General features: G+C 51.0%; 1 protein-coding gene and 1 long non-coding RNA gene across 7 annotated transcripts in view; one reads left to right on the forward strand and one right to left on the reverse strand.

Moving 5' to 3' along the window:
- LOC140909366 (uncharacterized) overlaps positions 1-3047 on the reverse strand; it is a 29331-nt gene extending 26284 nt beyond the window's left edge. The window contains exon 1 of the long non-coding RNA XR_012158187.2: positions 2519-3047. This is a non-coding gene — a long non-coding RNA (uncharacterized LOC140909366). The remainder of the gene's footprint in view (positions 1-2518) is intronic.
- VEGFA (vascular endothelial growth factor A) lies at positions 1968-26832 on the forward strand. 6 transcript variants are annotated; one of them, XM_073338480.2, is made up of 8 exons: positions 1968-2970; positions 9633-9684; positions 14821-15017; positions 17127-17203; positions 17695-17727; positions 20786-20857; positions 21962-22093; positions 24404-26832. In XM_073338480.2, exons 1-8 carry the CDS (start codon positions 2905-2907, stop codon positions 24423-24425), a joined length of 651 nt encoding a protein of 216 aa, XP_073194581.1. In that variant the 5' UTR covers positions 1968-2904; the 3' UTR covers positions 24426-26832. The 6 variants fall into 6 exon arrangements, with proteins under 6 accessions (XP_073194581.1, XP_073194582.1, XP_073194584.1 ...); XM_073338481.2 differs by having other exon boundaries at positions 20786-20839; XM_073338483.2 differs by lacking the exon at positions 21962-22093.

A 26832-nucleotide genomic window follows, 5' to 3' on the forward strand; every position in this document is an offset into this window, starting at 1 on the left:
ATGCAGATACATGAACATTTAGTCAGATTTCAATTTGGCTGCTTTTTTGGTAAAAGGATGTTGGCCAGTATAAAAATCCAGGTGAAATGTAAGACCAGGTGAGCAATGTTATAGGGATAATTTTAGAAGTGAGGATGCTGTACATTATTTACAGTACATTGTAGCTTTATGGGGATATGACCCATTGGTGGATTGAAAATTATTTTGATAGATTACTGTGATGCATAGGCTTTGTCAATTTCACCCAAACCCAGGATTGTTAAAGTTATGGATTGTTTGATTCACAACAACATTCATCCATAAAAAAGCTAATTAAAAAAAGTCTGTTGAACTTTACACAGAATAAGGAAAACTGTGCAGGTCTCCCTCCCCATAGGCCCAGCTGTCTGATGTCCATGAAGAGCGATGCAGGGGCCAGGACAGGAGGATGGGACTGCATATAGGAATCTGCACAAAACATTGTTGGAAAAGGTCCAGAATGCGGGACCTTTTATTTTAGCTTTATTTAGAGAAATATCCTACCCCCTTCCTGTGGGCTTGTCAGCCTCTGTGCTCCCTGAGGCAATTTTTGGCAGCGACATTTAAGGGAAAGTCCAGATCATTAGCAATTTGCTGACTCGGAAGGGGTCTTTGTAACAATTAGAAAAAAGGAGGGAGTCTTTTGCAATGTTTGAACAACCCTCCCGCCCTGTTGCAAGCAGGACCACGGACCCTCCTCAGGCTTCTACAGAGCTCTGACCTCTCCCCCTCTGCTGCAAATCCTGCAGTGCACACAAGGAGCCCACCACTGCAGTTGCTAGAGGTGAGTCAGTCCTTACTCAGACCAAGTCTTAGACCGGATCAGCAAGACTGAGCCCCCAATTGGTGAATGCTGCATGAGACAGCAACACAAAAGGGATTCCAAGATAAAACAACAAAAGGAAGAGCAAATCGAAGAACTACAAAGGGAAATAAAATGATTTTTTTGTGTGTGTAAATCGAAGAACCACAAAGGGAAATAAAATGATTTTTTGTGTGTGTTTTCCTCCACCAGCAGGTGCCTCTATAGAGTCAATGCTTCTCTGTATCATTGCAGGCCTAGTGGCACGGTACTGGAAATAAACTGCTTTCTAATATGTCCTTCCCCATTTCCACCCCCTTCCCCTTTCTGCACTCTGTGGTGAAGTCAAGGAATTTGCCCAGGTTGAACATGCAATCTACCCCAGTGCCAGGAGGCAGGAGATCTATAGTTTAACACATGCAAATTGTTGCAAGAAAAAGGAAGGATAAAAACAGTATTCTCCAAAGGATGAAATATTGTGGGTGGCAGGAGTGAAGGATCTTGACTGGGGAATGTGTGTGGGGTCCACATTTAGTCTACACAGATTTTTAACCCCCAGGAAGCAGATTGAGGTTTGTCTGTCAGAAGGGTCCCCACAGCACACCAGTGTGCACCCACAGGTCCTTTGAGCTGACACGAAATCACACAGGCCGGAGGGAAGTCAAACCTATGGGCGAGGAGAGAATGCTCCCTTACCTAGATGCTAAGAGATCATAGGATGTTGGGGTCAGAGGCCCTTTGGGGATTAGCAAGGAGGAGATAGTGCCCCCCCACGCCCCCATGCATTTGGCTTTGGTTTGGAGCCAGCCCCGTTCACAAGGTGAATTCTGATTTTTTGAACACGTTCCCACAGGGGCTGACAAAAGGGGGAACGCAATCGTGACTTGGGGCTGGGGGGGGGAGGGAAAATGAAAGCGGCTGGGGGCCCTGGAACGGATCCCCAGTTCCTCTGGCTGCAAGCGATTGCCAGCACCACACGACTCTGCAGCGGGCTTTCGGAAGGAGCAGGATGTGTGCCAATCGCAACGTCGTCCCCCCCCCCCCTCTCCCCCGGCTGCAGAATTGGGCCCCCTGGCCGAGGAGGGAGGGGAGGAGGGTGGAGCTGGGCGGGGCTTAGTAAGCTCTTCTGAGTCAGGAGCGGAGCTAGCCGAGCAGTGCAGTTCCAGTTGCAGAGGGAGGGCGAAGCGAGGCAGGGAGAGAAAGAGAGCGCTGGGCTGTGGCTCTTGCCTGACGTTCACGAGCGAGCGACAGCAAAGTGCAGCCAGACTCTCCGCCAAGAAAGGAGAGCGAGCGAGCCAGATCAGCACAGGAGGGAGCAGAGCAGACTAGGAGGAGCAGCTCTCCCTGTGCGGTGGGATTTGCTATTGGTATTAATTATTATTTTTACCCACTCATTAATTTATTCCCCCCGCCCCCACTCTTACCGGCTTGGATTTTCCCTCCACTCCCCGGCCACTTTGGATTTTGAAAGCGGTGGAAAGAAGGAAAGGGATCCAATCCCCACCCCCCGATCCCTCCCAGTTGCAGGGAGAACCGAACCGGGCCGAGCCAGGGATCCAAAGCGGGGATCAGCCCCCCTCCCCTGAAAGGAAACTCCAGCTTGGGAGCAGCCGCAGGAAACCAACCCGAAGACTGGAAAATGCATTGAAAACTTTCGGGCAAACTTTTTTTGTGTGCGCGCGCGTGGGTTTTTCTTACCTCTCCGAGGGGAAATCTGTTACAAATCGGTGCCGTTTGGAGCTTGGATTGTCCCTCCGGGGGTCGGATCGGAACCGGGCCGGACGGAGGAGGCTGAGCTTTGTGCAGGGAACGAGAGAGAGAGAGAGAGAGGAAAAAAAAAAAAAGCGGGGAGGGTGTCTGTTTCTTTGGCGGTTAGAGAGCCGGGCTCATGGAGGGGTGAAACCCGAGACTGAAGAGTTCCCCCTGGCCGCAAGCTTTGCAGAAATCACCCAGGAGAGCGGCTCCAGGAGAGGGAGGACGAGGGCACGGAGGGGTAGAGAGAAAGGGAAGGAGACAGGCGGCCAGAGAGAGACACAGCAAAAGCTCAGCAAGCCACCCCCCTCCCCCGACCTGCTCCAGGAATCATGAACTTTCTGCTCACTTGGATCCACTGGGGGCTGGCGGCGCTGCTCTATCTCCACAACGCCAAGGTAAGGGGGGGTAAGTGGGGGGCTTTGTGTGTGTGTAGGGGGCGCCTTCCCCCGCCCGGCGTGGTCTTTCCCCCCGCCTGCGGCTGCCACCGACCGTGCCTCGAGGCTGGGAACTCAGGGATGCCGGTGGCAGAGCGAGCACCCCTCGCCTGCCCCGTGCCCAGGCTAGGTGTATGGAATTCACGTGTGCAGCTGTCTCCGCGTGCGTGTGCAAGGGCACGAGTGTGTGCAGTGCCGTGTGTCTCCTGCAGAAGTATCCCTAGGCGCCGCACGCCCTCAGACACAGACAGACAGGCATCCGATGAAGTGAGCTGTAGCTCAGGAGAGCTCATGCTCAAATAAATTGGTTAGTCTCTAAGGTGCCACAAGTCCTCCTGCTCTTTTTTTAGAGAAAGGTGTGTGAGCTACCGTGAACACACACATGCACTTTGAGTGTAGTGGCCATCAGGCACCCTTGTACTTGCGGGGGGAGGTCCGGGATTTTATGAGTTCCTGAAGGAGTCCCGGTTCCCACTCGCTGCTCAGCCTGTGCCCACTCTCCTCTTCCTCCTGGGAATGGGACGGATTTGTTGCCTGTGGAGTTTCGTAGAAGTTGGGAGCTTTATTTGAAATTCACAGGCGGACATGATCCCCGTGCTTGGCCCCGTCATCCCTCCCCGGGCATGTAAGCGGCACGCTGACTTCTTGCATCAGCTTCTGGAAGCACCGTGCCTGGGCTGTAAGCCTCGTCCTCTGTCTCCTGACATTGCAAAAGGCTGTTTTGCCCTATTTGTCTTTAGTTAGATCTCTCGGGCATGTTACTGCCCGGCGCTCCGAGAACACCTCGCTGCTGGAAAAACAAATAGAGATCAAAGGGGACAGAATGGATTCTGTATTTCATCCAGACTGATTTGCAAAATACATGTCCCCGTTGAGATTTCAAAACTCCGATTTCCCCCTTCTCTCCCTACTTTTACCCCAGCCTCCATGGCATTCCCAAGGATCAGAAATCGGTTTGGCCTCCTTAAAAAAATACACCTCTTTGTACAAACCCTGTCTCTTTTTAAGGGAGTCAAGTGGGATGTGTTGCCAAGTTTTTAAACGGGTTAGATTGAGCATCCAGGTGATATGGTATAGGTTGGCTAGGTAGGCATATATTATAATTGGAAGGATAAGAAGAAGTTAGTTTTCTTCTACCATTTGTCTTCAGGAATTTGGGGAGGCCCTCACTGAGGGCCAGGCCCTCCAGTGTGAGAATAAATACCATTTGTAAACTAACCTGCTGTTCACATTGTTTGCTCAGCACTGGCACTAGAAGGTAACTCCTCAATTAGAAGCCATTTCAGATGTAACTGAAGTCTGGCAGGCATCACATGCTTTGTTGCTAGCCTGTTATAGTGCCACTTTCTAGGTGACAGCAGCAGATTAGCCTGCACTTGATAGGAAACCAGGCTTCCCTCCTATTGGAGAGTGTCATGTGCTAAGTTATGGTGATATCACTGGCCTGTCCTTGGCTAGTCTCATGTTAAGGTGGTTTAAAAAAAAACAAAAACAAAAAAACTTTGAGGCCGGCAAATCAGACGGAACCCAAGTCTGGCCATTTTCAGAACACAGTGCAAAAAGCCTTCCGCAAAAGTCTCTCCTCACCAGAGGAGAATAATGACAAGGAATGAAAGAGACAGAGGGGAAAGGTAGGAACAAATAAGGAGGAATAACAGAGTGGCAGGGAAGAGGCATCCCTGCCTCACAGAGTGTTGTGAGGATTAAGGCATTAAAGATTGTGAGATGCTCCTGCGATAGTACAGACGTGGGAGCCAGATAAGTGCCTAGACAGACAGACTGCCAGGTTCCTGCAGACAGACGTGAGTTCTGCCCTTATTTGTTTGTCGGTCGCCTACATACTACGGTGGTGGGAACATTAGAAATACTGGTGCTAGACAGATCTCACGTAGGCAGCATTGCGATGATCGTGGGCCTGGCATAAAGCATTACTCTGTGTCAGGACCCGAGGTTCGCGCTTTGATGATAATATTTTATCTCCACTGTTTATCAGGCAGTGGTGCTGAATAAACTTATCTACCTAGCCAGGCATGCAGGGGAGAATTAAATAAAGCCTTGGCCCCGGCTCCCAGGAAAAGCAAGGTACAGGTAATGCAGTGCTGCTTTAATAAATGCAGAGGAGAGAGGCTGGTATTCCAGTGCCGCTTTAGTAAAGGCAGAGTTATAATTACTCATTCTTGAGGCTGTTAGTAATATTATCACGACTTGCAGGGAGGCTGGGACAGTGGGAAATTGTGAGTTGGTGGCTTGGGATGGGCGGTGCTGCTGCAGGTGTCCTGCTTTACTTGCAGGGAGTATCCTTTGTAATGGGGGGGGGGGGGAGAATGCAGTTAGAATACCACCCTCCTCAAATGTTAGCCAGCCCTGGCCCTGCCACCCTGTCCCCACTGCTCTCAGGGTCAGGTGTGGCCAGTGGGTTTTGGGAGAGGGTACACTGACTTCCCCACAGCCCCTTTCCCCTTGAAAACAGGGAAGCACAGACCGGCCCCATCATTTCTTTGTTCGATGGGTTTGATTCTAAACTGCAGCCTCCTAGGAGTGACCCCAGGGAGAGAATATCCTGGGAGCCCGAGCTCTTCCCTTCCTGTCGTGGAATGTGGAGAGCCTTGGGTACACCAGCTGTGTTGCCATAGGGGTCCGGCAGTGATCAGACACTGAGGGAGGGAGGGAAAGAGAGCCTGTGACTAGACTGTTAATGATCTCACACCGACCAGGCTCCTGCTTTTGGTGTGTCTATGAGCCAGGCCACACTGGAAACACCAGGAGAACTAACTTCCCCAGCCCCTTCCACACTGAGTAGACAGGCCACAGCGGGTCATCTTCCCCAAAGCTGCTTTTCGCTCTTGCTCTGAGAACAAACTAACAGGAGCAAGTCTTGGGAGCAAAAAGGGGGATTCCGCACTGCCATCCCAGAGGATCTCTAATTCTTGGACAAACCCAGATTCTCTTGCCCCATTCTGCTCTGTTTCAGAGGTCCCCATGCTGTCTGCCGGCAGCTTGCAGGATTACTGACCTCTCTCTGCATGTACAATGGGGAAAGGTTGCAGTAAAGCCTCCCCCTTGCGTAGAAACCTCTGAGAAGAATTTCTAGCGCCTAAGACTGAAAGTGCCTTAACTCCCGTCCCAGAGTCCCTCCCAAAGTGGCTGGATTGTTTGTTCCAGCCCCAAACAGTTACAAAGCTCTTTTAATGAGCCTGCAGAGATTAGGGGGAGGGGAAGGAAGAGAAAGGGTTGTGGTGGGGGGAACGATTGAATTAACCTTTTCTCTTCCTCAAGAGAATAACTTGCTTCGCATTAGAACTGGATCCCTCAGCAAAGCAGACAGGAGACAGAGAAGGTGCAAATACAGACAGGGTGAGTCAGGAGCTGACTCTGTGTTGGGGAGTGTTTCTCTGATTTCAGACCACAAGTTCTCAACAACCTGCAAATAGCACAGAAGCTTCTTCTTATACAACCCCTACCTCAAGGCGATATACCTGCCACTAACTCAGGGACTGCATCCATGCCACAGAAAAACATGGAAAGCAATCATATTACGGAAATGATGAGTAGTTCCAAAAGCCAGTAGAGGAGAGAGAGCCCAGGCAGCATGACCTTCAGGCTCCCACCGAAGGGCACTGGGCCTTGTTGTCCCCTGAAGGGCTCTTCTGCTTTTGTTTTCCAGTTGCCCCTTCTGTGATACATAGCCACCTGGTCTAATATGAGGCAAGCTGCCTTCCATCCAAGCAATGCTGCCTCAACAGACAGTCTCCATGGGTAGCAGTGATTGGAAAGGGAAAAGGAGTGAGAGAAATACGTGAGAGTGGAGCAGGGCCTCTAGGGAGACATTGTATTATTAATAATTCCAGAAGCCCTCCTAGATCCAAAGGCAAGGAGTGGAGGGCCTGCTGTGAAATCACCTTCTTTCCGGGCCAGTTGGTAGTCAGGAGTGGCATCTGGGGTTGATTTCAGGCACGCACAGCAATCCAGTTCAGGTGAATTCCCAGACTGTTGTATGACTTTTAACATGTTTGCAGACTTCGTTAGCTAGCAGTTTGCACATGCGCTCCCACACCTTGATCACAGTAAAATCATGGGTTAGAGTTTGGTTACTTCCTAGAATGGGTAGAATAGCTGCTGCTCCAGGTGCTGGTTGTGGGATGGTGGGTTCTGCTGAAGAACGAGCTGTGGGCTGTGTTGCAGGTGAGGAGTGAAAATGTGCTGCTTACACCTGTTTCCTGACACCTGCCAGTGACGTGGGGGGCATGTGGCAGGGGAGGCCAGTGGCCCCAGAAAGCGAGTAGGCACAGCTGAGCTGTAAAGGTGTTTCCAAGGCAGTTCTCAGTAGCAGCCAATGGTCATGTTCTGCCTGATTCCAAACCCTACCCTAACAGTACTTCTGTGCCTTGTAGATTGAACAGACTGATCTGGCTGGTGATTTCCTTCCTTTGCTAGGGCACAGCTGATGCTTTTCTGTCCCTTTTGGCCCTTGGTCTTCAGGCATGGGCTGGTTCTGGAGGGCTGCTGCAGCCTCTGCCTCCTCCATTTTGTTTGTACTGTTGCAGTGACCTTCACCCTTCAGGAATGACAGTGTTCCTGGGAGTCCTCTTTTAAAGCTGATATCACAGCCCTAACGCCGAGCGAGGGCAGATAGCGTCTCTTCCCCAGTGGGGAATAGACCCTTAACTGGGTGACTGAAGGCTGGATTTGCATATTATACCTAGGGCCAGGAGCTTATGTGCTTCAATGGCGTTGGGAGGCAGATCAGCAGAACCTTAGCTAGAAGGAGCTATACACAGGCCCTAGGGAATAATTGGCAGAGGGGCTTCTTCTCCTGCTTTGGAAGCTCCATCTCCTCCCTCCTCTTAAAGCTGGTGGTGCTAGGTTGTGTGTGGGTCTGTGTGGAAGCATATAGGTAGCTGATCTGTTTGGCAGGCCTGACATTGTCCTGGGCTGGCTGGCTCCAGTCCCGTACCTGGTCATTTGTGAGATGACAGTGATTATTTTTTTTAAAAGCCTAATACGATCAGTGATAAATAATATATTGCGTTTCTATACCACCACTCATCCCAAAGCACTTTAATACAGCTCCACTGAAATGCAGCTGTCTCTGGAGTGGAGGACATGTAGATGGCAGCACATTGCACAAATAGTGAGTGGGTGTTTTTGGTCAAGGACAGCAGGGTGAAGTCTGCCTTATGGAAAATGCCATCAGAGTTATAATGCTCACACGGAGCAGACAGGAGCTGGGTTTTTAAGGTCTCACCTGAAATGTAAAACGGTTTTCTAATAAAACACTGTAATGCTTTCTCTCCAGCTCTCCCTTTGGTTGGGGGGCAGGTTAGTTAATTCCATTAGTGCCTGTGTCAGCTACTCAGAAGTGTCTCTTGTCACTACAAAAACAGCAGGAGGGGGATTTTTTTGATTAGGAAAGTGTGACAGAGGGAGCTCAGGGGCCTAGTCTTGGTTCTGTAGCACAGAGGCTATGGCCCAGATCTGTGCCCCCACTGTGCTGAGGTGTGCAATGTCCTTCATGCCAGGGGGAGTGGGAGTGCGCAAGGGTAGTTTTGGGCAGTTACTATGTGAGAGAGTGATGTAACAGTTAATCACTCTGGCAGAAAGCCAAATATCGACAGCCAACCATCGCCACCACTCAGCGGCAAACATGGTAAGAGCAGAGATGACCTTTCAAACCATGAGACTTTTCTCACCCTCCTTCTCCCCGCCACATAATGCCAGCTCAAATGATTTACCTTTATAACAGAGACTAATTTAGGAGCGAGAGGGGAGGTAGAAAAAATAGGGCTGTTGTCCCTTTAAAAGCAGTACCCAATCCGTCTGCACTTGCTAGCCTGCTTTGTAACCTAGGCCCCTTTTTGAAATACCTTCCACTAACTTTCCTTGGAACATGAACGTGGACAAATCTCCTAGCGTATTTGTCATGTCAGCGTTAGAAGGTCACCAATGTTGTTTTTCTCCCCCGCCCAGATTCCCGCTCTGTTTTTTGACCTTAATAATTCGAAATGCCTTTGAGCAGTTAATTTCTCTGTGTTCTTTTTTAAAGTGATGTTGCACTAAACCAGATCTCCACCCACTCCACTCCCAAGTGCCCTCTCTGGCTTTCTCACGCATACACATGCTGGGGTGAATTGCCTTTGCCTGGATGCTGTGTCTCTGCCCCCCACACTCCTTTTTAAGCCCAGGCCCAAGGTGTTATTTTTATTTCATTTTCTTCTGCTCTGGAGGAAAGAGAAGACAAAGGTTTCTCTGTGCTTGTCTTGCGGTCACATGGGGTGGGGGGAGGGGGGGAACACTTCCCCTCAAAGCCGGCAAAAGCCTTTACTAATAACTTCTCTCCGCATGCAACACTTCTCCCTGTAAGGTTGTAACAGGGAAGTCAGACATGCTCCTTTGTGGCTGCTTTATTTTCCGAGGGGAGAAGAGGGTTGGGATGGAACTAGGGGGGCTGGAATGCATCCAAAGGCTACACTAATGCTCCGAAACACTGTTGCTTCCAGTGGCATTGTTACCGCATCATTCTGGAGCTGGAGGGTAGAACCCTGGGAAGCGGTTCAGCTCCCTAACCGCCCCTGGGGACAGGATAATTACTTTGGGTTTTGACTAATTTTCTATTATCTTTGCAGTTGTCGCAGGCCGCTCCGACCCTTGGGGATGGGGAGAGGAAACCCAATGAAGGTAAGCGGCTTGCCTCTTTCTTCTCAACAGCTACAGGGCTTACAAGCAATTAGGAAGAGCAGAAGCTCTGGGAGGTGGGGAATGGGGTGCTTTGGGGGAGACATTGAGCCAAGCTGCTGGGAAGATCCTGAGGACCAATACTGCCACCTTCTGGAAAGCAGGAGCAACGTGTGCATATGGGGGGGGGGGGGGGGGGGGGAGGAGAGAATAGGACTTGAAATGTGAGACCCCAGATTTAACCCTTTTGTGGCTTCATACTAGTCAGAACTGCTCTTTAATTTGGAAAGCCCTTTTGCGAAACAGGTGGGCCTGTCTGAAGAGCAGACTTTTCCCTTCCTTCATCTTTTCTGGAGACATAGAGGGACACTGGCTGTATCAGTCCAATGGAACATATTGCGGAGATCCTTATGAACCCGTTGCAAATTTCCCAGAATGCCCCCAAACAAACAAACAAAAAAAACCCCACAATTTACCAAAAGCTGAGTGGCTATGAATAGTTCCCTAATGTCACAGGAAGGAGTTTGTCATCTTTGCTGCCTGTCTCCCTCTTCTCTTTCCCATGCGCACTCACTGTGCCCTGCTCAGTGATAAGATCTGATCATCAGACAAAGGACCAATCAGCACCTGGATCTTCCTGAGCCAGTAAGATAGCTCATCTTAAAAAAGAAGAAGAAGAAGAAGAAGCGAGGGCTAATTTTCCAGACTCTCAGCCAGATCTCTTGGAAGGAGGAGAGGGTTGCACTATATAGTGACAAACCTAAAACACATTCCCTTTTGCTCTGTTTGAGCTAGCAGGCCTAGAGAGTGTATTAGTGGTACCATAGCCCAGTTAATTCAATTGGGTTCATTGCTGGCAGTCTAGTACCTGTGGGGGTACTAGATAAAAGGAAGTGAGACCTTGGTGCTTCTCAAGTCATTGCTATCTCAGATAACTCCAGCTGCTCGAAGACTATAATGGGCAGTAAATCAGGTGTTTGGACGGAGGGCTGAATAAATCTGGGTATAGACTAGAACTGCAGTAGGCACCAAGCTATCAGATGGCAAGCTTTGGTAGCCCACTTCTGACTTGTGGGACCCCTTATATTTTAATGGCTCAGCTTTCTCTCTGTAGTTCTTGATTCAGACTGGGGATTACAGTGCTGTGGACTTTGGAGCAGTAGGGTGAAGTGACCTTCTGTGCCACATCTCAGACAGGGTTACCATTCTTTTCCACCTTCATGCTGGAGAAAGCCACTGTCACGCTGGCAATGGTCATCCATGGCCCTAGTTTGTCTTTATCCTCATCTTGATTGGCATGGCCTGGCAGGTTGTGACCCTTGGTGTTATTCCCACAGAAGGGCAGCAGGGGGCTCTAGCAGTGCACCTAGGGACTGAACCCCTCCCTGCCACACTCAGTTTCAATTTCAATAACTTTATTGGCATGACAAGCCATAGGAGAGTTGCCAGAGATTTCCAGCAGGCTGGATTTGTCACATGGTGTCCATTTTGCATTGTCATCCATTTCTGGTTTGCTGGCAGACTGCCCCGTGAACAGTGAAAGTCTCATTGACTTCAGAGGAAGCAGGATTGAGCCCACTGCAAGGCTCATTTTCGTACCCAGACCCTCTGCTAGTAGTAGAAATGAGTGGCAGCTAATACCCTGGTCTGTGCCCCCTTTGTGCTCCCATCCATCTTACTGGTGAGAGGAGGAGTTCAACGGTGCCTATTGTCCTGGAGGGTTCTTACTTTCCACCCACTCCTGGTTCCACATCACAAGAATGGTGATGGGAAGGGAAGAGAGATTGGTCTATTGATTGGAGCAGGGGGACTAGGAATCAGGACTCATAGGTTCTATTCCTAGTTCTGTGATGCAAATATGTCTATGGTTAGCTCAGGGTACTAGAAATCATGAGTCGTATGTTATCTTCCTAGCTCTGCTTCTGATTTGCTCCGACACCTTGGGAAGTCAGTTCCCATTCCTTCCCCCTTGCTCCCTCCCTGTGCCTCTGTTTCCCCCTCAATGCAATGGGGTGATAATACTCAGCTACTCCACAAGGGGAGTCATACAGCTTCATATTTCATAAAGGTCCTGGGACGAAAGGTCATTTTGTTTCTTTGGCTTCTTCACTGACCCACCCACTTCAGCCAGGATTACATCTGGGGACCTGATCCAATTTGGGGACTATCCGTAATGGTAGACCTAGCCCCCTGCTGCTCCGCTATCCTTCCACATGATTTTGTGGCACAGGCCATTGTAGAGAAGCCAGACAAACACTCTTTGTTTGCTCCACGAGAAAAGATTTTTCTGGTATAAATAAAGGAAGCCACCAGCTCTTGTGGCTGCGCTTTTTATTTTTAAAAGAACAGTATGTATATATAGCTGCTCAGCCAGCGATGGGCACAGCAGTGAACCAATCACAGACCCATTCTTTGAGCACCACCCTCTTTTTAGCATGTTTCTCTCCACCACTCAGCTCCAAATTTGGGCTTGATCCTGCTAAGTATTGAGCACCTTAAACTCAAATAAATCAATGCATCTAGCGAGATCAGCCCCTTTGTGGGCAGGATATTCTGATTTAAATTTGGGTACAGATTCCCCTCCCCCTCTTCAGAAGCTGACACATGCTCCTGAAAATAATCTTTCATATTCAAACACCCAAAACAGCAGCAAGTAAAGGCTGCGGCTTCTATTGGAGATTTCTTCTGCGAACATTCTGGGTTTGGCAGCACCCTGAATCCCCAGCACTATGGTCAGGGCACTGCTGAACGTGTAAGGACTGGAGACTTTACAAATGAAACAAAAGACTCTGCAAAGGAAACTACAAATGCAGTTCTGAAACCAAACTATAGACCGCAGTCACTGGCATGATCCAGCTGCTTGGTACTGTTCTGGCAAAGCAGTGTATTTGGAGTCCACCAATAAACCTGGCCTTAGAAATGGAATCGCCTTCCTTATGTTGCTAATAACCCCTTAGGTTATAAAAAAAACAAATGAATTTTTAAAAGCCAAGTGTATTTTTTCACCATTTATGCTGTTGGTTTTCCCTTCTGACACACTCAGTTTGGACAATGGAAGCAGGCTGGTCAGTTTCACTTTAGTTTCCAGTCAGTTTCAGTTTCTGCCTGTCATGACTAGACTAGCACATGCAGTAGTGTTTGGTTGGCACATGTAGCCAATCCCTCCCCCACTCCCCCACCCCCGCACAGATCCATCCGCATTTTTATCCTGGACTTATTTGTATTGCGACAGTTCCCAGATCCTTAACGTTCGGAGGGTGTGAATAATCAGCAGTGCGCCTCCATGCCTGTCTCTGGGCCTGCGTAATTTCCCAGGGGCTAAATTGTTTAAATCTACCGTATAGAGGTAGTCTCTTTTTAAGGTTAAGGTCACCCTGAAAGGGAACAAGAAGAAGGAAGTGACAGAGACAAGACAGGGAAGGAGATGAGAGGCAGGCTTGCCAAGGAGAGGGGGAATGACTCTTCTGGAGGAAGAATGCTAGCAACCAGTCCCTGTCTTGCCGGTCACATTTCCCTTCCCTGAGCCACTTTCCCTTTTAATAGGTGCTTGTGCTCTCTGACATGTTCAATTCCTAAACAGATACTCCTCCCACTCGCACCCGCTGCCAGCAGTACTGTGACACTCTCAGCTCTGCATGACCTAGAATTAACTTTCAACAATTAACTGTGGGCCCTGAGCTCAGAGCCCTGCAGCTTTTATATTTTTGTGGCAAAATAACCTTTATGCTAGTTTGTCACAGGTTCAGGCCACTCCAGAAATGCTTAGTAGAGACCATTTTTTCCATGATGCAAGCAGTTTGTGCTTATCACATGGGGTTATCGACCTCACCATTACAGGACTGTGTGCATACAGTGCAGGCGTATCATTCTAATGGAGAACAGCACAGGCCAGCCACTGTCTTCCTATGCATACACTCTCCCTCTGCTCTTTGAAACTTCCTCTCTAGAATGCATGCTGGACTATAGGGTGCCGTGCATTTGCTATCCGCAGAACAGGGCTTTGTACGTGTATTCATCTATCATCTCTTTAAATCTCTCCACTCCTTGACCAAGCGATGAGATCAGTCTTTGGCACCCGATAGGGGAGCACTGGGAAACACTTGTGAAATCAGAGAGGGTCCCAGCACCTGATGTTTAGTTCGCTTGGGTACTGAGAGTGAAAGGGAGGAAGTAAAGGCAGATCTGCACCACACTCCACCTCATTCTGGTATGTGGCCCAGTTATTACCCTGGATGCTGAGAGTCATTGATTCCTCCACTCCATGGCCGACCCTGGATTTCCTGGACTGAGAAACTGTGGCATTGCTGAGAGGTTCCGGGGAATTAGGGACTGACACTCTGGCAAATGTCGTTAACAGGCAGTGTAGTGCTGCAGAAGGTGGCATATTGGAACGGATGCTCTGGATCTGACAGGCACGCTCTGGGTGGGTGGACAGGAGGGTAGACTGGGGGAGGGACAGCACGGAGGAGTGGGAATGCACTTTTAATGATTCACACCCATTCTCCTTCACCCCAAGGGAGCTTCTGTTCCCAAAGATCGTCAGGGGTGGAGTCTGTCCCCTCTCTTCTGACCTTTTGGGAGTCACTTCCCACATTAGCTTATGGCATTCCCAGTGTCCATTGGATGAGAATTTGACACTTTGAACGGGGTGAAAGATAAATCCTACCAATGACTCACCCCTACCCAAAACCATCTGTTTCAGTGTCAGGTGCTTTTTGGCTGAGCTAAGGCATTTAGTGGCAGGGCATCCGATGGAATGTGTCAGATAACGGGGGAGGCAGGTAGAGGAGGCATCGGGGCCAGGTGACTTAGATCAGCCTAGACAGTTATCTTCCCACTTCTACTCAGAAGCAGCGTCTAATTCAGGCAAGAGCCCCTCTTCCCCTACTGAGTTAACAGGTTATCTGGGAAGTTAATTTGCACCAGTGTGGGGCCCCCTCAGCTTGGTGGGGTGAAGATGAGGGACTCTGTACTGCAGAGGCAGATCAGGGCAGCAGGGGCCCCAGCAAAGGGCAGAGGGATCAGTAATTGCAACTGCTTCTCTCATTTTAAGGGGAAGGTGTGAGTGTTCCCAGGCCGAGCTGCTGTTAATTCATTCCCTCTCTCTCTCTCTCTCCATCCCTCCCTCCCGCCTCATAGTTATCAAGTTCCTGGAGGTCTATGAGCGCAGCTTCTGCAGGACAATTGAGACCCTGGTGGACATTTTCCAGGAGTACCCTGATGAGGTGGAGTACATCTTCAAGCCGTCCTGCGTACCCCTGCTGAGGTGTGCGGGCTGCTGTGGTGACGAGGGCCTAGAATGTGTCCCCGTGGAAGTGCACAACGTCACCATGGAGGTGAGGGCATGGCTGGAGAATGGGGGTAGCGGAGGGGAGGACGCCTCCTGCCCTTGGGCATCCCCTGAGTCACTGTAACTTGCTCGCTCTGAGGCAGCCGAGGAGGAGAAGCCTTGTCTGGGAGGGAGGCCTCTACAAAGAAGGCAGATGGGCCTCCCCTGGAGTCTTGGGGAGGGGAAAGGGGGGTGGTCAGTCTCGTTTTTAGCCAAAGGCTGGTGTGATGAGACATTGCTTCGGGGGTCTGATCTCCCATGGCCGCACCAAGCAGATTTAACAGGAGTTGCTTCCATTTAAGGTTAAGGGGAGAATCCATTTTCTGGGTCAGTGGAGTTAACTTGCTAGCCACAGACAGAGAAGCTGCATTATAAAGGGAGCGCTTCAAATGACTTCCTGGTGTGATCTCGGAGGCCGGGTAGGGAATCTTCCCAGCCCCTTGTGCCACATTAACTCTTGCTTTGGTATTTGTATCAGGCAGCACTTGCTCATAAGGCGGCTGCGTGTAGTGTGAAAGAGGATGCCCTCTCTGATCTCTCTCCCCTGGAGAGTGTGTCAGGCCAGCCTTTACCCGCGGAGCTGGGGATTTGGGCCGTTAGCGCCAATGGCCCAGCAGGGGTGGGAAGGGGCTCTAAGAAATGCTGCTGCTGCAGTGTCAAGTGGAAAAGTCTCTGTGCTTTTGTTCTGAAGCTGCTGAATTTAGTGCTCAGGAAGGTCAGAGGCTGGCCGTGTGGGTGAAGGCCAGGCGTACGGCAGGAAGCTCTCTGTGAAAGCATTCCCCATATCGATCAGCCACTGCAGCTCCGCACTGGCCGGGTTCCCGCCTCTCCCCCACGCAGCAACGCTGAGGCCCTGAGCCTGACCAGCACTGCCTCTGCTCTTCCAGTCCTGGGCTCCCCATACACAGCTCCTCACTCCTGACCTGCAGCCTTCCCCCACCCCCGTTCCAGCCCTGGACCCCTCAAGCAGAGACTGTAAATATTGCAGTGGCTTTGTGGTATGGACAAGAGACCATACGGGACTATGTTGACACCAAACACACTCATTATGCTCATGACCTGAGCCAAATTTGACATTGTGTGTTGAGAACCTTGCATTATTATTTATATTTGCGCAGCAGCTCAGGTTCCAGTCGGGATCGATGACCCGTTATGCTGGGTGCTGTAAATAGGGATGCATGTTTCTTCCTGCCCCTTCACACTGGACTCACCAGAGCTGACCGATGTGCACATGCATTGAGGGCAGGAGCACATCAGCAGATCTCTGCCGGAAGCACCAGTGCTAGCGTCCCAGCTGGGTTCATGATGAGTGCAGTATAAATACAGAGGGTCAGATCCGTGGCTTAAGTGACTTCGCTGGAGCTGCACTGATTGACACCAGCTCAAAAGCTGGCCCTGCAGGGATGATTCTAGTACTGAGTGCAGGAATCCTGGCTCTGCAGCACTGAATGGTTCACGTCTTGATACGCAGTGGCTTTTATTCTGCGCGAGCAGCCTGGGTGGAGTGGGCGACTCAGGGGATCAAGAGTTTGCTCCCAGGGCCTTACACCTGGAAGGCACCAGTTTGAATTCAGGATGGGGCAGGAGCTCAGGAGTGGGCTGTGGCATCTTGGTTTAAATGCCTCTCTTGTTGGTAGGGACTGAAGTTTGTCTCCAGCTGAGGGCAGTTTTGTGGCTGCTGTGAAATCGGCTGTTTTCTTGTCGGTCTTAGAGGGGCCTGGTACTGACAAAGCAAGTGTCGGCCTTTAGAAGTGTCACTAGGGGAGAAATCTATGGACAGGGCAGCATGGGGGAAGCTTGCACAGCTGCCCTTGCTCCTGTACCAGCATCCAGGGCTGTCACTCTGCACTTTTCACCAGCACCAGCTCCACTTCACATCTGAAAAAATAAAGCCCTAGGCTGAGCTTGGTGCTGCTTCCTGCCAGGCAAGCAAAGGGCTCCACTGACCAGGGGGATGCGCCTGGAAGCACCATTAGGAGCTTTGGTGCCCTCCTCAGAGAGACAGCGGGGGGGGGGGGGGGGGCTGGGAATGTTTCTTCTGTCTGTGCTTCTTGGCAGAGATGCCGATCCGCCCCGACTGGCCCATGATTGTGACTCTCTGTGTCTTTCCTTCCAGATAATGAGAATTAAACCCCATCAGAGTCAGCACATAGTGCACATGAGCTTCTTACAGCACAGTAAATGTGAATGCAGGTGAGGATGGAGCCACGCTGGGGATCTCCAGAGCACCAGCTGCCCTCAGAATGCACCTGCCCACGGGGAGCCGGCCTTTCTTTTTTACTGGCATTGGGGGTTAGGGACCCTGGCCTGGGGCTGCAGGTCTGCTCCAAGCTGGTTCGCAGAGGGGCAGCTGGGCTGGGGAGGAAAGGGTCCTTCGCTAATGACGTCACCACCTTTCTAGAGACTGCTGGGGGGCTGGAGGAGAGTACGGGGGAGGGCTGATGATAGCCCATGTCCCATGGAGCCCCGTGGCTGCCAACGGGTTGCAAATGGAGGACAAACCCCTCCAGGGAGGCCGCTCAGCCAGTCAGGATAGATGGGGCCTATGTGCCGAGGGCACAGTGGTGGGACTGCTGTCCTTGGGGGGATAAGGCGGGGCTGGGATGGTGAAGGGGAGGACAGTACAGTAAGGGCCTGCCACTGGCTCCCTTCTAAGCCAGCATTTGTTCTCTCTTGCCCTGCAGACCAAAGAAAGACGTCAAAGCTAAACAAGAAAAGTAAGTGACGAGCCTTTTCCTCCTTTTTCTTTTGGTGGTTGGCTGGTGGTTTATTTCCCCCTCTTTGCTCCTTTGACAGCAGGAGATGCTCAGATTTAGGCACTGTTTCTTTAATAAACAAGTGGTGCTGTTAGGGGGTTGTATCCTGAATCCATTCCAGGAGGGCACAGAAATCCAGTTGTGGTGGTTCTTCCTTATTCTAGACTGCAGGAGTCTGCTCCCTGCCTGACCCCCCATGACAGTGGCTCCCTGACACATTACATAGAGCATCAGAGAAATCCTGGAATGGAGTTAAGTGCCACTCAGGAATGGATTCTGGTGCAGCACCCGGGTGTTGCTGTGGTCACTGGCAATCGCTGCCTTTCTTTTTCCCGCTGTTTTGGTGAGAGCTTGCTGGCTTCTTTCGCATCAGCTTGCATAGAGACTCTTTCAGCAGCCAGACTATCCATCTCAGCTTTGGTTCCTGGCAGGGCCTCTCTCTCTCTCTGAACAAGAGCCGCGCTTGGCCTCAGGAAGAGATTGCACTCGAGGCCTGGTGGAGGGAAGGCGAACACTATATGGGGTTGGACACTGCTCATTGAAAGGCGGGTGGGAGAAGGAAAGGAGCCACTTTAGCTTGCCTAGCAGCATGTGGGAATGTTCCTGGCAGAGGCTTTAGCGAGAGGTAGAATCTCGGTCAAACTTATGGATTTGCTTGGGCAGGTGATTTGCACAGAAGGGGTCAGGGTAGAACCTTTCCAAAAACGGTCACGAAAATTACCCTGACGCCATCTGCTCTCAGCGACGATAACAGACAGGGAGGAATGAACGATCCTGCGCTCACCCAGCACAAATCAATACATAAAGAGGAAAGCACGACCCCTCCCTGGGAGCGGGAGAGCTGGACTGCACGTGGCTGGGGTAGCGGCTCTGCACAGTGCCAGCGAGGGAAGTGATGGAGCTGGGGCTTGGGGAGGTGAGGCAGAAAGAGAGAGAACGAGAGAGAACACCCTCCTGGTCAGCTGTGCAGCCAGAGTTGCTTCCCTCCTTCCCTGGAGTTCGGCTCATGGTTCCATCAGGCTGACGTTCCCGAGGTTCCTTCTCTCTGGACTAGTGTGTGCAGTGGTGGTTCAGTCCGAGTGACTTTGTGCTTTGAAGGTGTGAGAGAGCTGGGGCCGTGTGAGCGCTGGTGCCGTACGGGGTGGGCGAAGCAGCCGGCCTGCTCCCCTGTGTTTGTGCAGCATTCCCTCTCCGCTAACCTGACCCACAGCACCTCCCCTTCTCTATGCCATTCCTGCACGCTAGCGACAGTTTGGTTTGGATCGGACTGAAGTCTCTGTTGTGCTTGATGCTTCCATCCCTCCCCCCACCCCCCAAGTACATTTGTCCTTAATGTCTCTCTGTAGTCTGCAAGGCATGGAAATCTCCCCCAAAGGACATTTCCCTCCCCCCACCCCCCCCCACCCCACGACTCTCCTTGTGTTCCTGGGACGCTCTCTTTGCTCGCAGCTAGGAGAGAGTTTGGAAGGAAATGAACACTCAGTTGCTGGTGCCAGCAAACAGGCTTGAACAGGGCCCAAGAAACGCCCTGCCAGTTACCCTCAGGGTCCTCCCACCCCCTCTCCTCGCCCTTCTCCACCCAGCCAAGGTGGACTGAGCTGGGGAAGGGAGGGAGGAGGCAGAGCTGGGGAGGAGGAGGGCTTCGGTGCAAGGACTCACTCGACTGACAAACCCTGGGACTTTGTCTAGTGTCTCCGTGTCACATGTGTCCCTTGCACTGGTGCTAGTGCAGCTGGAGGGGCAGAGCAGGCTGTTCCCCTGCTCTGCCGTCGGCAGCCCGATCGGTGCCGGCTCCTCCCAGACCCGCCTGCCAACCACAAGCGATGGATGGATTTCGAAGAAGAAGGTGTAAAATGAGTCAGTCTCTTGGCTCCGTCCGCTCCTCTCTTGGGCAGCGCCAGGTGAAATGGGGAGGGGGAGGTTTGGAAACTGCTTGGCTGGCAAAGAGAGGTCTCTTTCCCCTCCCAGGTGTCAGAACTAGGGTAGGCCTCTTCCTCCTTCATGCAGAGCCGGTAGGAAGCTGCCAGTGGGTGGGAGCCCTGGAGCTCCCAGCCATGGGCTGACAGTCAGGAGCCAGCCAGCAGCAAGGATGAGCAAGTGAGTGACTCAGGTTCTGACTCCTCCTGCCCCGCTGCTCACCTGCCTGCAGGAATCACTCACTCGATCTGCCCATGCAGCTGCCGCAGCAAAGGGAAACAGGTTGGGTGCCCGACGTGCTTAGTGCTGCAGGGTCCTGCCCCCGCAAGTAAGCAGGCTACTGCCTATGCCAGGCTGCCCCTGGCTGCCATGAGGGCAGTGGGTGCGGGGCGAAGGGCTGGGAGAGCTTTGACCAAACACTTCCAACTCGTTACCCCTCAGTAGCGAGGCTCGCATGGCAAAGCATTAACACAGGGCCCCTTCCCTCAGGGAAACCCCCCTGCCCTCACGGGGCAGCTTCCACACCCTGTCCCAGCACGTATTAACCCTGACCCGGCTGGTCACCGCGGTGGAATTCTCTGCCGCACCGACGTTCCCTTTGGAATACTGGCGATGCAGTTTGCCTTGCACATCTGGGCATGTCTGGACCCAGTGCTTTAGTTTATCAAGGAGGAGGGGAGTTGCTCTGTTCTGATTCCTTCTTGTCAGTCAGTGATGGACACTCTGTTGCCGGCCCTCCCAAAGTTTGGGCCACGCTTACTGAGTCTCTCTGCGCCCCTCCTCCGCCCGGAAAGCCCTCTTACCCTTGAGGCGGTAGCAGCAGGGCAATAGGATGCTGGGACTGGGTCCAGGCAGCCTTTGATTTGAAGGGCTCTTTGCCCCTGTGGTTGTGGTGGGGAGCGTGAGAAAGCCAGTGCAAATGGTGTGATGAGCACATCATCCCAGAGACCAGTTCTCCAGCCCTGCCCTGGGTGTTTCCCCCTCCCCCCAATGGACACACATGGCTGTATTTTTTCCTTTCGGTTTTCTTCCGTTCTCTCTCTCTCTCTCTCTCTCTCTCTCTCTCTTCTGGTTTTTTTTTTTTTTTTGGTTTTTCTTCCAGAAAATCAAAGCGAGGAATGGGGAAGGGGCAAAAGAGAAAGCGCAAGAAAAGCCGGTACAAACCGCTCAGCTTGTACGTTTGTGTCATGTGCTCGTAGACTCTGTCCCAAACCAATCAGCCCGCTTGCAGCACACTCAAAATCTCCCCCCTTCCCCTCCGAATCACTGGTGGGCTCCTAGTCCTGCGGGGAAGCACTGGTGGTGGCACTGGGCAGGGGTAGCACAGCTCAGGGCAGGTGGCTTTTGCTTGCTTGGCACCTCCTCTCTTTGACGAGCAGCTGTGGTCGTTTCCGAGGGCACAGGAACGTGGTGGCTGGGCGGGCTCGTTGCACTGCAGTCGCTCCTTATAATGCGCCTGTGTGATCCCCCTTCCCACCTTGGCTTCTGTCCTCCGCCAGTCCCTGCGGCAAGGCGGGCAACAGGAGGCTGGCCTCAGCTGTGCATGTGCGTGTGTGTCTGATGAAAACACGAGCCTAGGGGAGCAGTGGAAGCGCTGGGTAACTTAGGGGGGCTCTCTGCATCTGCTGGATTTGGTGGCTTCTCTCTCTCTCTTGCTCTCTCTCTCTCACTCTGATTCACACAATTCTGCATTGTAAATTCACACCCTTTCTCTTGATAGTCTCTCAGGTGGCAGGTCTGGAGTGGGCTGGGGGCTTAAAGAATGAATTAAATCCCCCAGTCCCCAAGGAAGGACAAGACAAAACTCGACTGTAGCAGCAAGGGGCAGGGGTCTTCTCTCCCCTCACTGCACAGTTGAGCCCTGCCTGCCTCTCCAGGGGAGGAGAGACCACAGGGGTTTAACCGACTAGCTGCTGGCCTCTTTGTAGCGTGGACATTCCATTTCAGGGGCCCGTTGCTAACACAGCCGTGGTCAGGGAGGTTCTCTCGCCTCCCTGTCCCCCGTGCGGATTGGACCCAATGCGGGATTGGTGAATACCGTGCTGAGAGCCTGTTTTCTGTCTCTTTACACTAATGCAAGTGGGTGTTGTCGCAACTAGGTTGCGGGCCTGTCAGAGCGCTGCCGTGCGAATCCGTCAGCCAGCGACGCTCCAATGGGGCCGTGTGGGAGCTGCGGGGAGGGGGCAGGGGATTGCTTGGATGTGTAGGGTGTTGCATGTGTATTTTCTTCCTGCTGAAGCGCTGTAGCTTAGACTTCTTTCCTTTTGCCTTTTTGCAGTCACTGTGAGCCTTGCTCAGAGAGGAGAAAGCACTTGTTTGTACAAGATCCCCAGACCTGTAAATGTTCCTGCAAATTCACAGACTCACGTTGCAAGTCGAGGCAGCTTGAGTTAAACGAGCGCACTTGCAGGTTTGTGTCCTGAAGGATGAAAGAGAAACACCCAAAGAGAGAGAAAGAGAGAGAGAGGGAGCTTGCTTCCTGCTGGCTTCTGGCACCAATGCTCTGTGGTCACTCCTTTCCTCTGTACTAAGGGCCACCTTGCAATGGAAAGGGGACAGCGTTTACCGTTTGTCACAGGCCTGCTGTGAGCTTCGAATGTGCTGGCAGGGATCGGATGGGACGCTCCCACAGACGGGGCGTTTGGGGCCAGCGTACCCACTAGCAGGACACCCTGGTGGATTTTGTGTTGCTGTGTTAAGCAGAGAACGAGCCTGTAACCCCACATACATCCCAGTGTACATACTGCCCATTGGTTGGTTTAGGGAAGGCACATGGCTCCTCTTTCGCACTTTGATTAGACTCCCCCTTTTGCATAGACAATGTATCCCTTGGTATATCTGGAGGGTGACTCTTTCACACCCCTCTGGAGAGACTGGAAACAGTCCAGGAAGTCCTCCCTTCCCCTGAGCCCTCCCCCACGCACCCCTAGAGCCGGCAGTTCTCCTGACCCTCATGCTCCTAAATGCCAGGGAGAGAACTCTTGGCCTGTGGTGTGCATACAGCTCCCTACCTGCCCTAACAATGAGATGAGAGCATGTGAGGCTGTGCCACGAGACCTGGTGTGTCTGTGGGTGTGTCTGTCTATAGTTGCAAAAAGAAAAGGAGTACCTGTCTATAGTGTACACAAGGCAGGGTCACTGTTTCTGGCTGCATGTATGATAGGACTACAGAGAGACAGTGTGGTCTGGGTCCATCCAGCTGTCTATGCTGCGTGAGTGTCTTCAGCCTACTTACGTCTTCTCTATCAGTCATAGCTATAGCTGGAGACAGACCTGCATAGAAACTGTGGGCCAGATCCTCAGCTGGTGCAAATCAGTGTCGCCTCATTGACTTCAGTGGAGCGATGCTGATTGACACCAGCTGAGGATCCTGCTGGTGTGTGTGAGAGAATCTTTGTATAGATGTGTAAAAGGAACTGCTAAGGACCAGCCTGTGGCTATAAACTCCAGCCTCGATTCACAAAGATTCGGTTCCCATAAGAGGGTGTCAGGCTGTTTCTGTTGGGGGTGAAGAGGGCAAGGGGCTATGAAAACGAGGGTCCTGTGTGGCTAGAGGCTGGAAGCTGAGGCATCTTGTCCCCTGCCTGGTGGTAGTTTTGTGGTTGACCAGCGTCCGTGTATTACAGCCATCCCTGGGAGTGAGGTGCTTACATCCCGAAACCATCGTGCCATCCTGCTTTGTGCCAAACCCCGGGAAGCCCAGGCTTCTGGTGCTGCCAGGGCTTGTGAATGCAGAGGAAATTTTTTTTTGAGGGGGGAGGTGTAACCTGAGCGGGAGAGTGACTGGTGCTATGGGCAGAGCTGAGCCAGCTCTTCTTGAGTTACAGAGAGTGAGACCAGACAGCTCCCTGCCCTTGACCTTTATCTCCCACCACCTCTCTCCCCCTCCCAGGAGCAGCTGGAAATCATCCCCTCAGAATTCAAGGGTGGGAAATATTCCCAAGTGAAAAAAACAAAACAAAAAACCCTTCCTGGCTCGAGGGATTATTAGTCTTTCTTGCCAAGCCCTCCCTGTGGTGGGGTGAGTGGCATGGTTAGAGGTTTCCAGAGTCAGTGCATTGGCCGGGAGCGCAGGATGGAGCCATGGGAGCGGGTGATTTAGCTGTTTCCGGATTTAAAGCTGGTTAAGCTGAAGTTCCTCCCTCTCTCCCCGCTGGAGTTTCTGAAGTTGGGCCCTACGGGGCAGGGCCAGCTCTCGTTTCTCCTGCTGCTTCCACAAGTGGCTGCCGCTGTTCTCTGGCACTAACCCCTGCTCGCAGCAGCTAGTGGAATGAGACGCGCTTTCCTTTCATCTTCTTGCCTGCATGAGGCTGTTTTGGCTGCACTGCTTCCAACAGGAACCACAGGCGAAGTTGGGAGCTGGGCTGTGGGGAGTGTCTCTGCATGGGTCGGCCAGTCTCTGTGCACATGAGTTGGTGTGGGAGTGTGAGAAGGGGCAGATGGGAAGCAGGGTGGGTTTTAAGGCTGAGGAGGGAGAAGGTGCTTTTCAGCTGTAATTCTGTTCCTAACTCACCCCCAACCTAAGAACCCAGGGGACTGTGATTCGGCTGGGTTGATATTCTCAGTGATTTTCTCCCTCTTCCAGTACGGGACGAATCACTACCTGGGTCCCTGTGGTGCCTTTGGCTTATCCCCACAGAGCCGCAGTGCGGTCTTGAACTTGTCACTGCCCTCCCTGCCACACAAATGTAACCTCTTTTCTCCCTCTCCTGCCCAGCAGATGTGAAAAGCCGAGACGGTGAGCAGCGGAGAAGAAGGGGGGAGCAGCCCTGTTTCTGGAGCTTGATTTCTTGCCTGGATGGGAAAAGAAAGAAAGGAAAAAAACAAAAACCCTAATCCAAATGCACCCTAAAATGAAGGATCGGTAGAGCACAGCACTTTCAGTACGGACGATGGACTCCGGAAGGAACATTCCCCGAGGCACCCGCCGCACAGGATTCACCTTTGGGTTTTGACCTGTTTTATTTTTTTTTTTTTTTTTCTTTTCATGCTGCTAAATAACAGAGCCAGGAAGACTATAGGGGTGTATTTTATGGGATTCCCATACAGACGTATATGTAGGTATAAATATATATATACATACATACATACATCTATATATGTATATATATTTTAACCACATCTGTATGTGTGCGTGTGCGTGTGTGTGTGTACGTACACACACTGAATTTTTTTAACATTGCTAATGTTATTGGTGTCTTCACTGGATATACTCGACTGCTGTGGACACAAGCGGGCTACTTGGGGCATAAGAAACAAGCTGAGACGGGACTTTAACGAAAGCGCTGGGTGTAGCCTTCTTAACTCTGACTGACTCGTGCGGCCGCCGCTGTTTCTGTGTTGCGTGGGCCGTTCCACAAAGCCCCTTCTCTTCCCTTGTGCCGAGGAGGAGAAGAGCCAGAGAGGAGGGGCAGGGGATTCCAGAGAGCGGTGCCTTGGGGTTTTATGGGTCAAAGGTCAAGGAAACGGATTGGCACGCTGGGCCCTCTACGTGGTTGAGGATTCTTTTCCCCCTCCTTCCCTCCAACCTTCGCCCCTACTCGTCTCACGACCTGCCTTGCTGGGACACGGGATGTCAGTGTACGTTTTGCGTTGATTTGACTTGCTGTAGGAACTCTGCCGAGGGTAGAGCCTGGCCTTAAGGATGGTGGGCAGCTGACGCACGAACCGTTCCCCTTGAGGAAGTATCCCAAGAAACTAGATTTCTCACCCTGATGGCTGCAAAACGACAGATGGGCCTGCAGGGCGCTGAAGCAAGAATGGGGACCCGTGCATAGCCAGACAGCACGGTCTGCTCTCCTCATGCACAGTGCTGCCACTGAAGAGCGTCCAAGATGCGGATGGAACATTTCTGGAAAGGGATATTAATCAAAAGTATATACACAGTAGGGGTGTGTGTGTGTGTGTGTGTGTCTGTATATCTAATTATCTGTACTTATTATATATATACAGTAAAGATTTTCAAACGTGCCTAGTGATTTGGGGTGCTTTCATTTTTTGGGTGCTTCATCTGAGGCCTGATTTTTCACCTCTTCTCAAAACACCAGGCCTCTTTAAGGAGGCTCACGTTGGGTACCCATCACCTCAAATCACTAGTCTCTTTTGAAATCTTGGCCATCTCTCTCTATATCTGTAATATGCACCAGTATGCACACACACACACACCCCCCCCGCACACCAATGAGTGTTTGTATGTCTATGTGGATATATATAATCCAGTTCTGTGATTAAAAAAACAATAATCAAAAGGATACTTGGTTTGTGTTAGAATGCTGCCAGCCACCACCTGCAATTGAACTTTCAACGCCTAATAATGTACCAAATGAAAGCGTCCCAAGAGACAAGGCGGTATAAAAACAGACTCCCCACAAGTGACTACTAACCACTAGGAATTCCCCGGCCCGCTGATGGCTTTCAGGAGGAGGAAGACACGCGGGTGTGCCTGCATCCATCATGTATATAGTCACGCTGCGTCGTGCTCAAGACAGAAGCTTCTGAGGCGGGAAGAGAAAGTGTTTTATATACTTATTTAATATCCCTTTTTAAATTAGAAATTAAACATAATTTAATTAAAGAGTAGGGATTTTTCAGTATTTCTTGTTAATATTTAATTTCAACTATTTATAAACCATACCTCCTTTTTTTTTAACTGATTGTGTATAAGTTTAACCCTTCTATGCCCCAACCCATCTCCCCAATTGTTGGCAGACTCAGTAGCATGTTCTAGGTAGTTATTTAATTGAGTTTCTCTAACAGACACCCCTACACATTCCTATTGAGACAAGGGTTAGATATACATCTACATACTATATATATATTTGGCTGTGTGTGTGTGTATATATATATATATATGTCTATGTATATGTGTGATTCGGATTAAATAGACGCTACGATTTTTTTTATATATGTAAAAAAAAAAGGAACAATAGAAAATTCTACATCCTGAATTTCTCCTTTTTTAATTTTAATATTTGTTATCATTTTATTTATTGGTGCTACTGTTTATCTGTAATAATTGCGGGGAAAAAGATATTAACAATACATATTGTGTCTAGTGAATTTTTTCAAGATATTCCGTAGTACATATTTATTTTTAAACAAACCAACACAAAAGTACAGATATATCTTAAAAAACAGCTACAACGATGA

This window comes from Lepidochelys kempii, chromosome 3, assembly GCF_965140285.1.
Source record: "Lepidochelys kempii isolate rLepKem1 chromosome 3, rLepKem1.hap1, whole genome shotgun sequence".
In the NCBI taxonomy this organism is placed as follows: domain Eukaryota; kingdom Metazoa; phylum Chordata; order Testudines; family Cheloniidae; genus Lepidochelys; species Lepidochelys kempii.

Bases quoted from the DNA above. Each gene is read 5' to 3' on its own strand.
- VEGFA (XM_073338480.2), top strand. From the start codon at position 2,905: ATGAACTTTCTGCTCACTTGGATCCACTGGGGGCTGGCGGCGCTGCTC. The intron at 2,971-9,632 runs GTAAGGGGGGGT...TTATCTTTGCAG, and splicing joins TCTATCTCCACAACGCCAAG to TTGTCGCAGGCCGCTCCGAC. The intron at 17,728-20,785 runs GTAAGTGACGAG...TTTTTCTTCCAG, and splicing joins GTCAAAGCTAAACAAGAAAA to AAAATCAAAGCGAGGAATGG.